At 44.6% G+C, this 12,894-nt stretch overlaps 1 protein-coding gene across 22 annotated transcripts in view; it reads right to left on the bottom strand.

Annotated features, from left to right (window-relative positions):
- KIAA1217 overlaps positions 1-12,894 on the bottom strand; it is a 377,430-nt gene that overhangs the window by 29,639 nt on the left and 334,897 nt on the right. For all 22 annotated transcript variants that reach the window (XM_082742072.1, XM_082742091.1, XM_082742090.1 and 19 more), the window contains one exon: positions 9,345-9,511. In XM_082742072.1, coding sequence (XP_082598198.1) covers positions 9,345-9,511 — 167 coding nt within the window. The remainder of the gene's footprint in view (positions 1-9,344; positions 9,512-12,894) is intronic.

Genomic DNA, 12,894 nt, shown 5'->3' with positions numbered 1-12,894 from the left:
CCTGGTTTCAGGGATGGTAGGACAACTCCTGTGGATCACCTCCGGAGAGTGAGGTCTTTGCCGGCTGTCCATTACTGTGTGCAAATGCTATGAGACCCTCAACTCAACACTTCTCCGTGTTGTCCAGTTTTGCTGAATACAGAGAAAACATTTCAACACGGGCAACAAGCAGAGCCACCATCCTGTTCCAGGCCCAGCTCTGTACCGGTGGGCCAACCGGAAAGAGGCTGCTTGCGTTCAGTTTCTAGTTTTACCCCTCAGTAGCCATGTGACTGTGGGGAAACTTAGTAATCTCTCTGTGTCTATCCATAAGAAGGGGAGATCTTCGTTCCTATCTCAGAGGCCGGGAAGGGAGATTCAGTGAGGGAATAATGTGCTTATCACAGCGTCTGGCACAAACCTGGCTGCGGGGGTGGGGCCTGCAGTTTTGTCTGGGAGGGACCAAATAAAAATGGGCCACTCTTGGGTTACCTTCTTGAATGACTCATAATTATGCCCTCATTGTTTCTGCTATTCACGTGTTTTTACTGTGGTCTTAAAAACAGCCAATATATTGCTGAAAGTCATCATGTATGGAAACAGTGCACAGAGGGTGAGTTCCTCCTTTGCTCTCTGCAGTGACAACTCTGCCTACGAGGCACGGGGGAGTCTGGCCCTCTCCCACATTGCCTGTCTCCTCCCATTATAGGCAGCTGGCAATCCCTGCTCTAGCCACACCAACGTCCTTTCTGGCCTTCTGACCGGCTAGGCTCCTTTCTGCCGCAGGGACTTTGCACCTGCAATTTCCTCCATTTGTGCAGCGACTCCAGGACAAAGGGCCGCTCACAGCAGGTACTCGATAAATATTGATATATGCACGAGTTAGGCAGTAATGCCAATGATGATGAACAAAGGAGAATCTGAAATTCCTTCCTCGATGGTAGACATATGGGCTGGCCCCCAGGCTCAGATATGCCTTGGGCTCAGCTCTCACGCCTGGCCGTGCTCTGACAGCAGTGTTGTTGAATACACACGGCAACACTGCCAGGTACCAAAATAACATGCTTAAATTCAATGCCATGGGTCAAATCCCACAGACCTATTTCCTTCAAAGTGGGGGGGGGGGATGCGGGGGATGCACGGGATAAATAAGTAGATGATTAAGTGTGTTGAAAAGTGACTGATACCTGTGTCCTACCAACCCCCGCCAAGAGATTCTGATTTAACTGTTCTACTGTGCAGCCTGGGCATGGGGGATTCTTTTAGCTTCCCAGATGATTTTGATGTGCCACCAAGGATAAGTGTAACAGCCTCCCCATTCAAAAAAAGGACTCTTGAATGGAGAGATGATAGCACCATGCTACATCTTGGTACACAACCCTTTGTCCCAAACCCTCCCGCCAAACCTCATACACAAGTTCCAAACAAGGGGGTATTAACAGTGGCTATCGGGCTGGAAATTACTACTGGAATATTTAAAATTCTTAAAATTGAAATTTGGAAGATGGGAAAAGGGAAGCCGAGAAGTCATGTGACTTGTTCCGGGTCCCTTGGTCATTAAGGGCAGAATCAGGGTGAGAATTGAAGCATTTTTAATTCAACCCGGTAATTTTTCAAGCCCCCCAGTTGCTCTGCTAACAAGGCAAGGACATGTCTGTTTTATTCGCAGCCACAAGCCCAGTTTCTGGCACACAGGAGGTACTGACACATACTGGCCGTACACAGGAGTTTCAACGGGACATTACTCAGAACACTACAGACAGTGGAAGACCGCAGCCGCACGTCATACTCGAGTTATTGGGCTGGTAACACGGCAGACGGCGTTTGAATTATTTCACCTGAAGAGGAGGTTTGCCTGGCGTTCCGGGTTATACGATCCTCCTTCCAGAAAGAGGGGCTTACCGGAACCAGCTGCAGGGACTAGAGAGGGAATTTTCCATAGCACAGTGCTGGCACCCAGGCAATGAGGAGCTCATTAATCATGAAGGAATATGCACGGACCCAGGTTCTCCTTCTATGCTCCTCTAGTCCCCGGCCCTCCTGCCTGGTGCTCTGGCCACTGTCCCCAGGACACAGGATGCCCCTGTGCATCCCAGCACTGTGTGAAATGCCAAGCTGAAGGCAAGATGTAGTCCGCATCTCTCTCTAAATGCTTCAAATAAATTAGTCATCAGCAGTTCATATCATTACATGTACTTTTGCTTAGCAATGATAGCTACATGTCAATTAACTTAAAACCCCTCTATTAAAGCATCCTTTACAAACAATAAAACATCCCCATTTTAAGGGCACACATCAGTGAATTTTGATAAATGTATAAGCACCAATGTAACCACCATTAAGAAGATAGACGGCATTTTTTAACACCCTAGAAAACGCCTTTGTGGTCCTTTGCAACCAGTCCCCCGCCAAACTCCGGCCCCAACAAACCACCAATCTACTTTCTGTCCCTAAAGACGAGCTCTTCTCCTCCACGGACATATACATGAAATGACACAATATGTAGTCTTGTGGGTGTGGTCTCTTCCCTTCAGTACACAGGTTTCGAGATCGAGTGTGTCATTGTGGGTTTCAGGAGGTCGTTTTTGGTAACACAGCATGGTGTTCCATTGTGTGCATAAATCAACTGCATAGATTTATACTGTACATAATAACATTTTCATATGTTTGCATAGTGACTTGCTTCTGGTTATCCTGCTTTAATTCACTTATTTCTGGTAGCAATTTTCATAGCCTTTTTGATTCCAGATATACACAACCATATCATTTGTGTGTAAAGCCAATTTTACCTCCCTATGGGGATGCCTTTTCTTTCTTTTTTGAGCCTTATTGCTCTGGCTAGGCTCTTCTGTACAGTATTCAATAGAAGTGAGAGAAGCCTTCCTTGCTCTTGTTTCTGATTTTACGGGAAATGTGTGTAGTGTTTTAGCATTAGCGATGTTTTCTGTAGGTTTTTCAGACATCCTTTATCAGGTTAAGGAAGTGTCCTTCTACTACAGTGTTGAATGTTTTTATCATCAACACTGAATTTTGTCACATGTTTTTTCTGTATTTATTGAAATGACAGGATTTTGTTCCTTTTTTCCATTAATGGGGTTAAATACATTGATTCTTTTTTTTTCTTTTCTCATATTAAAACAATCTTGCAAACCTGGGATAATAACCAGGTGTCATCCCATACCTGGGATAATATAGTATCCTTTTTATATATTGCTGTATTCAACTGCTAATATTTTGGTAAGGATTCATTATGCATATTTTCATGAAGGTTATTGGTCTATATTTTCTTTTCTTAAATTATCTTTGACTGGTTTTGCTGTTAGGGTAATCTGGATGTACAAAACCAGTTGGGAAGTGTCCTCTATTTTCTGAAGGACGGACTTTCTTTCTTTCTTCTTTTTTTTTTTTTCAATACTGTAAAAATGTCATTCCGTTGTTTCCAGACTTAACTTTGTCTTTCAGAATAACTGGGTGGTAATTCTTATTTATATTTCCCTTTAAGTAAGGTACCTTTTTCTTTTTCTTTTTTTTTTTTTAAGATTTTATTTATTTATTTGACAGACAGAGATCACAAGTAGGCAGAGAGACAGGGGGAAGCATGCTCCCTGCCAAGCAGAGAGCCCGATGTGGTGCTCGATCCCAGCACCCTGGGATCATGACCTGAGCCGAAGGCAGAGGCTTTAACCCACTGAGCTACCCAGGCGTTCAAGTAAGGTACCTTTTTCTTTCCCCCTCTCGCTGCCTGTAAGATTTTCTATTAATTCCTCCCCTTCACTCCAGAGGTCTGTTGAACGTTTTTTAGTCTGTGGATTTACAGCTTTCATCACATTTAGAAAAATTCTAGCCTCTATTTCTTCTAATATGTTTCTCTTTTCCTCAGACCACTTATTATTGTTCCACAAATTATTAAGATTTGATTCATTTACTCGTCTTTTCTTTATATTTCAGTGTGAACAGTTGCTACTGCTGTTTTCAAACTGATATTTTGTTTTGACAGTAATATATTGTCTATTAAGTCCATCCAGATATTGTTTTTCAGTTCTTGAAAGTTACACTCAGATTTTTTAAAATATCTTTTTCTTGTCTTATTGTGTTCATGTTTTTCTTTAAATCCTTGAGAATAATTACTATAGCTGCTTTAAAGCCCTTGCTGCTGTTCTGGTTATCCCTGCAATTAGTGGTTGCTTCCAATCAGTCAATTTTTCTTAAGGTTATGGATCACATGTCTAGTAATTTTTGACTGAGTGCTGGACAGGCAGTTCTGGGTTTTTACCAATTTTTCTTAAAGTTATGAATTACATGTCTAGTAATTTTTGCCTGCTGGACAGGCACCGATGGTTCAACCGATGGAGTTGCTCTGGCAGATGGCTCAGTTACTTGTGGATCATTTTTGGTTTTTAGGGGCTTGGTTTTAAGCTCTGTTAGGGTGAATCTAGGACATTCTTTACTTAGGGACTAGTTTAGTCCCAAGACAGGAACATCGTTCTTCTCTGATCTTTACTGAATGCCCCAGTGACCAGTGAAGCCTCTTGACTCTCGCTTGTAAAAGTATGGACATCTCCTAGCTCCATGTGACCTTTGGGTATTTTTTTTTTTAGCTTAAAGCCTCCCATTCTACTTTTGCCTGGCTTGGTGATCTTTCTCACTATACATATTTGGCTTATTATTCAACAACAGACCCCAGGTTTATATAGTCTTTTCTTTGTAGAGCTTCCTCTTATTTGGTATTCTACTCTACAAATTCTAGCTGTTTCAGCTCAGTAAAGTTTGATCTTGTCTTCTCAATTAGGCTGTCAGTGCTCTGCTCAGTCATCTCTTTCTACAACATGATCTGAAAACGCCCCCAGGCAGAAAGCTGAGTCAAGTGTAGGTTTCATTCACTTCCTTTGCTTTTGTTCTCCCAAGGATTACAGTCCTGTGTTGTCTGTCATCCAATGCCTGGAAATAGTTGTTTAATACATATATATATACTTATTTTTTAGTTTTCTAGTTGTCCACAGTGGGAAGGTAAGTACTGTTACAGTTACCCCCTCATTCTGCAAACATGAATTTATTATAAATGCTAGGCTTTGACATTTTTATAAAAATACTCAGAAATAATGTTCTTGGCCATTAAATATTTAATTAAACCAAATAACTTTCCCCATCAACATCCAGAGACTAGAAAACTGCCTAAAACTAGTTCTATGCACCTCAAAATAGGTATGTACCTCACATATTAAATCCTGACTTCTTCGGTAAAACCTAAGACTATCAGTCTAACCAACAGTGCAATATAATGGGACTGATTTTCTGTCCAGCAGTGACACTGAAAAGTACTTGTATTATAAATCGGAGGTTTCCTAATGATAGCCAGACCCCAGAATGACTCCTGACTACCCCTTTAAATTCTCCAGGCTGTAGGGAACAATGTATAAGATGCTGGTCACAACCACTTGCTATCTGGGAGATGACTCCCCATCTTAGACAGCCTCTGTGTGAGAGTCTATCTAGGGCTTGGTAAACTGTATGACACTGAACTAGTTCCATTAATTATTTCTGACCAGTTGGGAAAAAACAGATTTGCTCAGCACAGGCCAAATTCTGGTGTGCTTTTCTCAGGGACACAGTCCCATAACCATTTTTTTTGGATGTCAGAAGTTAAATGAGATTCTGGCACATTTCCATTTTTATTTAAAAAGACACCTTAAGATAACTGTATTGAATTATATCATTTCAGATACAAGGTCTTCGTATACTGCTATGTTTCTTTTTTGTGTTGGTATTTTACCTCCTTCATCTCTTAGGAAAACATAGTAAATTCTCAGTAGTCTTAAAAATAGAATGCTAAGTTCAGAATAACTCCCACTTAAAAAAAAAATCATCAGGAGGCAGAATAAGGAAATAGGAGCCAGGGGTGGGGGGGAACCTCTGGGAATTAGAGAAGCAGGATATACCCATTCTCTCTTTAGGCCAAGTTTCATCTGGCCCTCACAGAACTTGTATCACATTTTCTAGAAGCTTATATCTCCCCTCAGCCCACAGAGAGGGACAGAACAGCAATCACTTTGGTGGGTATGAGATTACTTTGGGAAAATCCAGGTACTGTGGCACTTTGGGAAAAAAAAAAAAAAAGAAAGATGGTCTCATCAGTTAGGAAGAGAAAACTTTTTCCAAATCATACCAGAAAAGGTAATAGATAAAGAAAATCATCTTTTGACATGGGGAGTTAGAGAGGAGAAGGGAGTTGGGGGAAATTGGAAGGGGAGGTGAGCCATGAGAGACTATGGGCTCTGAAAAATAATCTGAGGGGTTTGAAGGGGCGGGGGGTGGGAGGTTGGGGTACCAGGTGGTGGGTATGATAGAGGGCATGGATTGCATGGAGCACTGGGTGTGGTGCAAAAATAATGAATACTGTTATGCTGAAAAGAAAGAAAGGAAGAAAGAAAGAAAGACAGACAGACAGAAAGAAAGAAAGAAAGAAAGAAAGAAAGAAAGAAAGAAAGAAAAGAAAAGAAAATAATCTTTTGAAGGATACAATTGTTAGGTATAAGACCTTTACCTCTCGCCTGTCCATTGTTGCCTGCTAAGTGCCGACCCAACTTTTACCTCAGCATGGAACATGACAACACGGAAGTTCCATATAGCTCTTGTAGCTATTATAACTAAGTAGAGAACACATTCTATTTGCCACTGGGAATGGGGTGCATCTTTTGAAGTCAGGGTTTTGATGTCATCAAGTGTGTCTTCCACACTTACAGGGTGGTGGCTACCCCATCTGCTTCTGCTTCACCCTTGTGATAGCTGAGATCTCAATATTTCTAAGAGGCATCTCAAAGGACTGAGGGTTTATAATACCCACAGGCAAGAGTTCTTACCCCAGAACATTCTAGAACCACCAGTGCCTGACCTCTGGTTCACAGCAGTGTAGTCAGACTCTAGCAGGGGTGCCCAGGTACCGATATTTTTGTTAAAGGTCTCAAGTGTTCTAATAGGTAGCCAGGATTGAACCACTGTCTTAGACAAATAATTCATGTGAAATCGGATAGGAGGGAATTACACAAAGAAGAGTTTTAGTGATCTTCTTCATCTTCTGCTTAGGCCCCTCGTGCCTCCCTTGACATTCTTTTTGCCCAATTTAAACTACCCATCCCACTGTGTCCTCATCAAATTTCTATCCCTGAGAATAATCCATCAATTCTGAAAATAAAATGCTCAAATAGGATACGCTCTACAGTCTAGGATTTTCCAGTGATTTAATTATCTAATTACTAGAGCCGGCTGCCAAGCACAAAAGATTTCATTCAGTTTCCCTATTTTATAACACAGTTCAAAGAACATTTGAATTTCTAATTCAATTTTTGTTCTTTGGAGACTCCTCCACGGAGTTCCGTATATTTCTAATGATAGTTCCATTCTTGGACTTATAATCACGTTGGGGTTGCACTTCCTTTTCAGTGTATAACACATACGCCGAAGGAGAATCGGTGCTGAGATGGCTTAATTATTCTAAACTGGTTTTGTCTTAACCAGACAGACTCCCCTGATTGAAAAGACAGGAAGGAAGGCTGATGGGGACAAATTTCAAAGAACAAAATACAAAGACTGAGGTAGAAACAACCACCATCGGCTGGGCAACAAAATGTTTAAGCCTCCCCTATGTCTCTGCTCTTTAGAACTGCACACATGTCAAAGCTCAAGAGAGTATTTGCTTTGTTGTTAATACCCCCCACCCCCACCCCTTGCCAGAGAGGCCGAGCAATCTCGGGGCAATAAAGGAACCTGTGTGGTTAAGATAGCATTCCCAGACCTTGACCGAAGAACCACATTGCTTGAGGACGGATAGTTCTGAAACCGAGCTACCACAGTTCAAGGTTCACCCGGAGAGGCGGGCTGTGGGAAACCCCCCACCCCTCACCGGCTGGAAAACCAAACAAGGCCAGGGTGATGCTACAGGCACACACGTCACCCTCCATATTGAATGAGCCACACTTCAGAGGAAGCCTGGTACTTAGACTGAAGCAATTCTACCTACCCCCCGCTTCCCCAACCCCACCATGCCAGCACCTGCTTGCTTTGGAAAGCACACACAAGATTTAGGAATTCTTGTGAGGGTCCAGGGAGGACAGATAATTTCCAAATGGCTAGCAGGTGGCACTAATGGGCAGTAGCCACGTGAGGAGGGGCTTACCCTCCAAAAAAAAAATTCCCAGGAAAGGACCAGCAGACCCATTCTGGCCAGCACATTTGCAGGGTACTAAATCATTGGTTTTTAATACTTTCCAACATTTTTTAGAATGAATACTAAAATTTCAGATAAAACCTTGGTTTCCAGAAAAACCCTAGGCTCTAGTGCTGTCGGGTTGTGAAATCACCATCTTAGCTTTAACTAGGGGGTGAGAATCGTGGGGATCAACCATGAGCAAGCAGAAGGGGAAGCGAAGCTGTGATAGGAAGCTCTTCCCTGCTACCACCCCTCCCTGACCAGCTCTGAGGACACCACGCTGTTTAGAAGATGAGCTTCCTGAAGTCGGGAAGATCCCCACATGGAGCCCAAGCCGGCACCACATCCTCAATGACCAACCTGCCCCAAAGGCAGGGGCCATGAGGCTGACATAGGAAGCATCCAGAAAGGTCTCGGAAAGCGATCTCATAAAGAAATGCATAGCCCCAGTTCCTTCTACTCAGAACCCCACAAAACATTTCTCTGCTTCATCAGACCGATGGGACGGATTCTCCCAGACTGGTGACACAGAGGGTCATTTTCCCTCCCTTTCGATTCCCGCACTGTTTGTATGTTACCGAATAAATGGAAAAAGGTAAGGAGAATATTATGGAACACACTCTACACAGATAAAATGCAGATGTGATTCTCAACCAGTCTTCCACGACGGCTTCTTTTCCTTATGAATTCATCATTTCTATTCTAAAGTCATACTTCTAAGTACATCATAGTTCTTTGCAAAAACAGCGCAGGTGCCTGTCCCACCTTCGCGCATGCTCCCTGAGGAGGACCAAGGAGCCAAAACACTTGCAAGCAGGAAGTTTTAACTGGCTATTAGATGTTCCATGGGCTCCTTTTTTTCTAGCTGTCCTCCAAAAAACCAAATGTTTAATGGTTTTTCATGTGTAAAAGCATCCCTCGCTTCCAGAAGTGGTAACAGACTGACTCGAGCTGCGGTGGAAGGATCTAGACCGATTTTGTGTGTGTGAGAGAGGAAACCATGCCTCGATGGGGCTCCTCTTTAGGTCTTCAGTTTGCCCTTAGGAACACAGGGTGGAGAGAGCCCGGCGAAGGGGCTAAGGGGCTGGGAATGTTGGGAGGAGTATGCAGACTCTGGGGAGCTAAGCCATAGGACGCCCTCCATGCGGAACTGGGCGGGTACCTGGAGCTGTCGCATCTGCTGGAGCTGGAGCCTGAGTTCGGCCACACTCCGCCTCATGTCGAGCAGGCTCATGTGCAGAGCCGAGGGGCTGGCAGGCAAGGGCTGGCTGGACACCCCCGAGGACTCCAGGGCGCCCACAGTCTTGCCTCCGGAAACATGCAGCATTCCTAGGAGAAAAGAAGAGCCAAGAACTTCAGGGTCCCAGAAAGTGGGAGCTCTGAGTCTCATCCCAAAACAGATCACCCAGTAACTCCTTCAATATGAAAAAAATTTTAATTATGTCGGTCCTCTAAATGGCGGGGGAAAAACAAAAAAAGAATTGGGTTTAAATGAATGGCACATTCATGCAAGGTTATACTATGCAGTCTGTAAATGTCATGTTGTAGAAGGCAGAACACAGAACTGATGCCACATTAAGGAAGCTAAATTTTTCCTTTCCTTTCTGTTCCCTACCCTTTCCCCTTCTTTCCTTCCTTCCTCTATACAAGTTTGCACAGAGAAAAGATTAGATGTATCTATAACAAAGTATTAACATTCTTTCTAGCTGCTAGTATTCCATGATATATAAAAAATCTATTTAATTCAAAAATACATATTTACTTACATATATATATATAATATATATGTGTGTGTACATACACACACACACACATTTACTTACTATTTTTTTGGTAGGCTCCACACCAGACATGGAGCCCCTTACAAGGCTTGAACTCAAAACCGTTAGAACAAGACCTGAGCTGAGATCAAGAGTTGGTCGCCCAACTGCCTGAGCCACCCAAGTGCCCTGAGTTTTATATATGTTTATATTTCTACTTTTTGTATCATTAAATCTGCATGGTGCATATCTGTAATTTTATAATAGAAAATACATTTTTATAATAGAAAATACAGTTTTTTTTAAAAGTCTGGGACCTAATACTGGGTGCTCTCATGGTCAGATGTATTATCTGGACAACAGACACTTAGTGCTGGGCAGATTCAGCCCCGTCACCAAGGGGAAAGTAATAAGAAGAGGGTCTTCTTGTGAATCCCTGTGGGTTTTCAGACCAAAAGAAGCAGGACTTCTGCTCACATCTCGTTTACTGAGATAATCAGGCTTGGTTCAAAAATTCTCTAGGAGAGCAAACAAAAAAGGCAGCAGGAAGAAAATCCTCCTCAATACTTCTCGAGCTGCCGTAAACTTGTGCTTCTTGGGGCCAACTTAAACAAGCCTCATGGATTTCCCAAGTCCATCTGGGAAGGGCCTGATTTGACCGAGTCTGATTCAGAAAATGCCTCCCCAAGGATCTCGAGTAGCATTTACAGGATCAGCAAGGTACAGGAATCAAAAGGAGGTACCACTGTCTTCACAGGACAATGGAGTTCTCTGGAAGAAGCATCCAGAGTAGACCGAATTTATATCACACACACACACACACACACACACACACACACAGGCGTGAGCACCCGCACCCACCCTCTTCTGGTTAGTTCTGTTTTCTGTAAAGGATAGTCTGCAATAGGGCAGGCAGGCCTTCAGGGACCAAATCCTGTTGCTGCTTTGCACACTCCGAAGTGGCTGCACACAGTGGCCTCTCTCTCCATCTGGGCTCAGCACCCAGGGAAGTCCTTCCCCTGCGCACACAGCCTAGCCTCAGGGGAATTGCTGCGGGGGGTGGGGGTGGCTGACACGCCCGTGGGCCAGGGAGCGCTCACAGATGTCCTCTTGCCGGCTCCCAGCAATGTCCATGGGCGCTGATGGTCCACCAAATTCCTCACCCTCCGAAGACCAGCCCTCTCGCGGCCCCCTTGAGGCAGTCAGGAGAACAGAACAGAAAGCATTGGAAGGATTTCCAAAGGGACCCCAGCAGGGCAGACAAAGAGCTGTTTGTTTGTACAAGCCGACTGGCCACTCCTACCATCCTGGCCATGGCTCTGACTAAGGCGGGACTGCTCTCCCGCATATCTGAAATCACCCCCCGGAAGAGGAAGACTTGCGATCTCTGCAGTGGTCCCAGAGCATATTCTCCAACTGGGAAGGTCTCCAGTACGAGGACATCCAGTAACTCAGCATGTCCCAATGAATAAGCACCTTCGAGATCAAGGATTCTGAGGCTGATCACAACACACTGGACGTTTTCCTTTTAGAACCAGCCAGGCCACTGGAGCAGGCTCTGTGCCCACAGGCAGAGACACACGCAGACGTGCCACCAACACACACACACACACGGACAGCATACGGCATCAGGTGTACCACAAATGGTACCATCGAGGGCTCACTAGCCACCCCCCACTTGGGGTTAAGAATTTCTCTGCTCTTCTTTAGCCAAAAGAAGAAGACACACATGCCTTCTCTGTCCCCTCTTCTTAACACAGTCAGAGCGACAGGGCACACACCATCTGGTAGAGCTGAATGCCAATCACTGGTTCTCAAAAGCATCGTCTGTCCCCAAATTTCTCTACGAAATCCACACTCATCTGTCTAATTTCTTCACCATCTAATTTACTACATCTGGTTTCTATCTCCATCACCCACTTGGTGGCTCCCTGTAAGACGGCCAGTGGTCAGGTGTCAGTCCCACAGATGTGGGGCCAATGCGACAATGGGCAACATCGGGCTTTGCCTCACTCCCTTCTTTCTCAGTCAGTTTTAAACTCTCCTGTCTCCTTTCTTTTTACCTCTCTGCCACTCTGTCTCGGACACTGTCTTTCCTCATTTCTTCCTCAGCCAGTTGTTTAAATCCTGGTGTGCTCCCTTGGGAAGCTTCTCCTCTGACCGGACACATTTCCCAGGGAGGTCACGTCTACTAGGACCACCGACAAATGTCTCCCACATCTTTGTCTCCAGCCTCCAGGTCTCTTCGCATGCACACACCAAGACCTTGACATTGATCCAGGGCTCCTCTACGAGCAGGTCAAAGTCATGATTTCTCTTCCTCTTCCCCAACCCTCTTTGTCTCCAGAGGCCTGATTTTGGCCAGTGGCACTATTATCCACTCAATTATTTAAATAAGAATCTTGCAAATTATTCTCAGTATCCAACATCCGAGCTGTATGACCTCAGGTAGGTAACACGACCTCTTTCTCAGTTTCCTTATCTGTCAAGTGGGTCAGTGGGCTATGGGGAAGACCGTGGAACTAATGCATGTGAACTGCTCATCACGGTGAACCGGGCCAATGCAGGGAGCTGTGATTACTATTTCTCTGAGCAGAGTGGGCAAGAGGAGACCCTGCCAGCTTCCCCGCCTCACCTGGGAGTGTCAGGCAGTAGAAAAGCCGAGACTCACAGCAACGGGCTGAGGTCAAGAGGCAGGGGCCCCGAAATCTAAAAGATGGAGCTGAATTCGGTGGGTGGGAACCCAGAGTGTGAAACGAGCTCCCCTTCAGAGGCGATGCACAGGACCGGGATGTGCTCTCCACACCCACACAGGAGGCACGCACATTCTACTCCCGGCGCGCACACACTAGTCCGCACAACCTCACTCCTTTCTATGCATGTCGCCCTTCCCCCACCTCCTCCCAGATCTGCCTGAGGTCAAGTACACTGTCAGATGAATCTTATTAACGC

Source organism: Mustela nivalis (assembly GCF_964662115.1).
Source record: "Mustela nivalis genome assembly, chromosome: 7".
NCBI classification, from domain to species: Eukaryota; Metazoa; Chordata; class Mammalia; order Carnivora; family Mustelidae; genus Mustela; species Mustela nivalis.
This window is presented reverse-complemented; position numbering and strand designations above follow the sequence as displayed.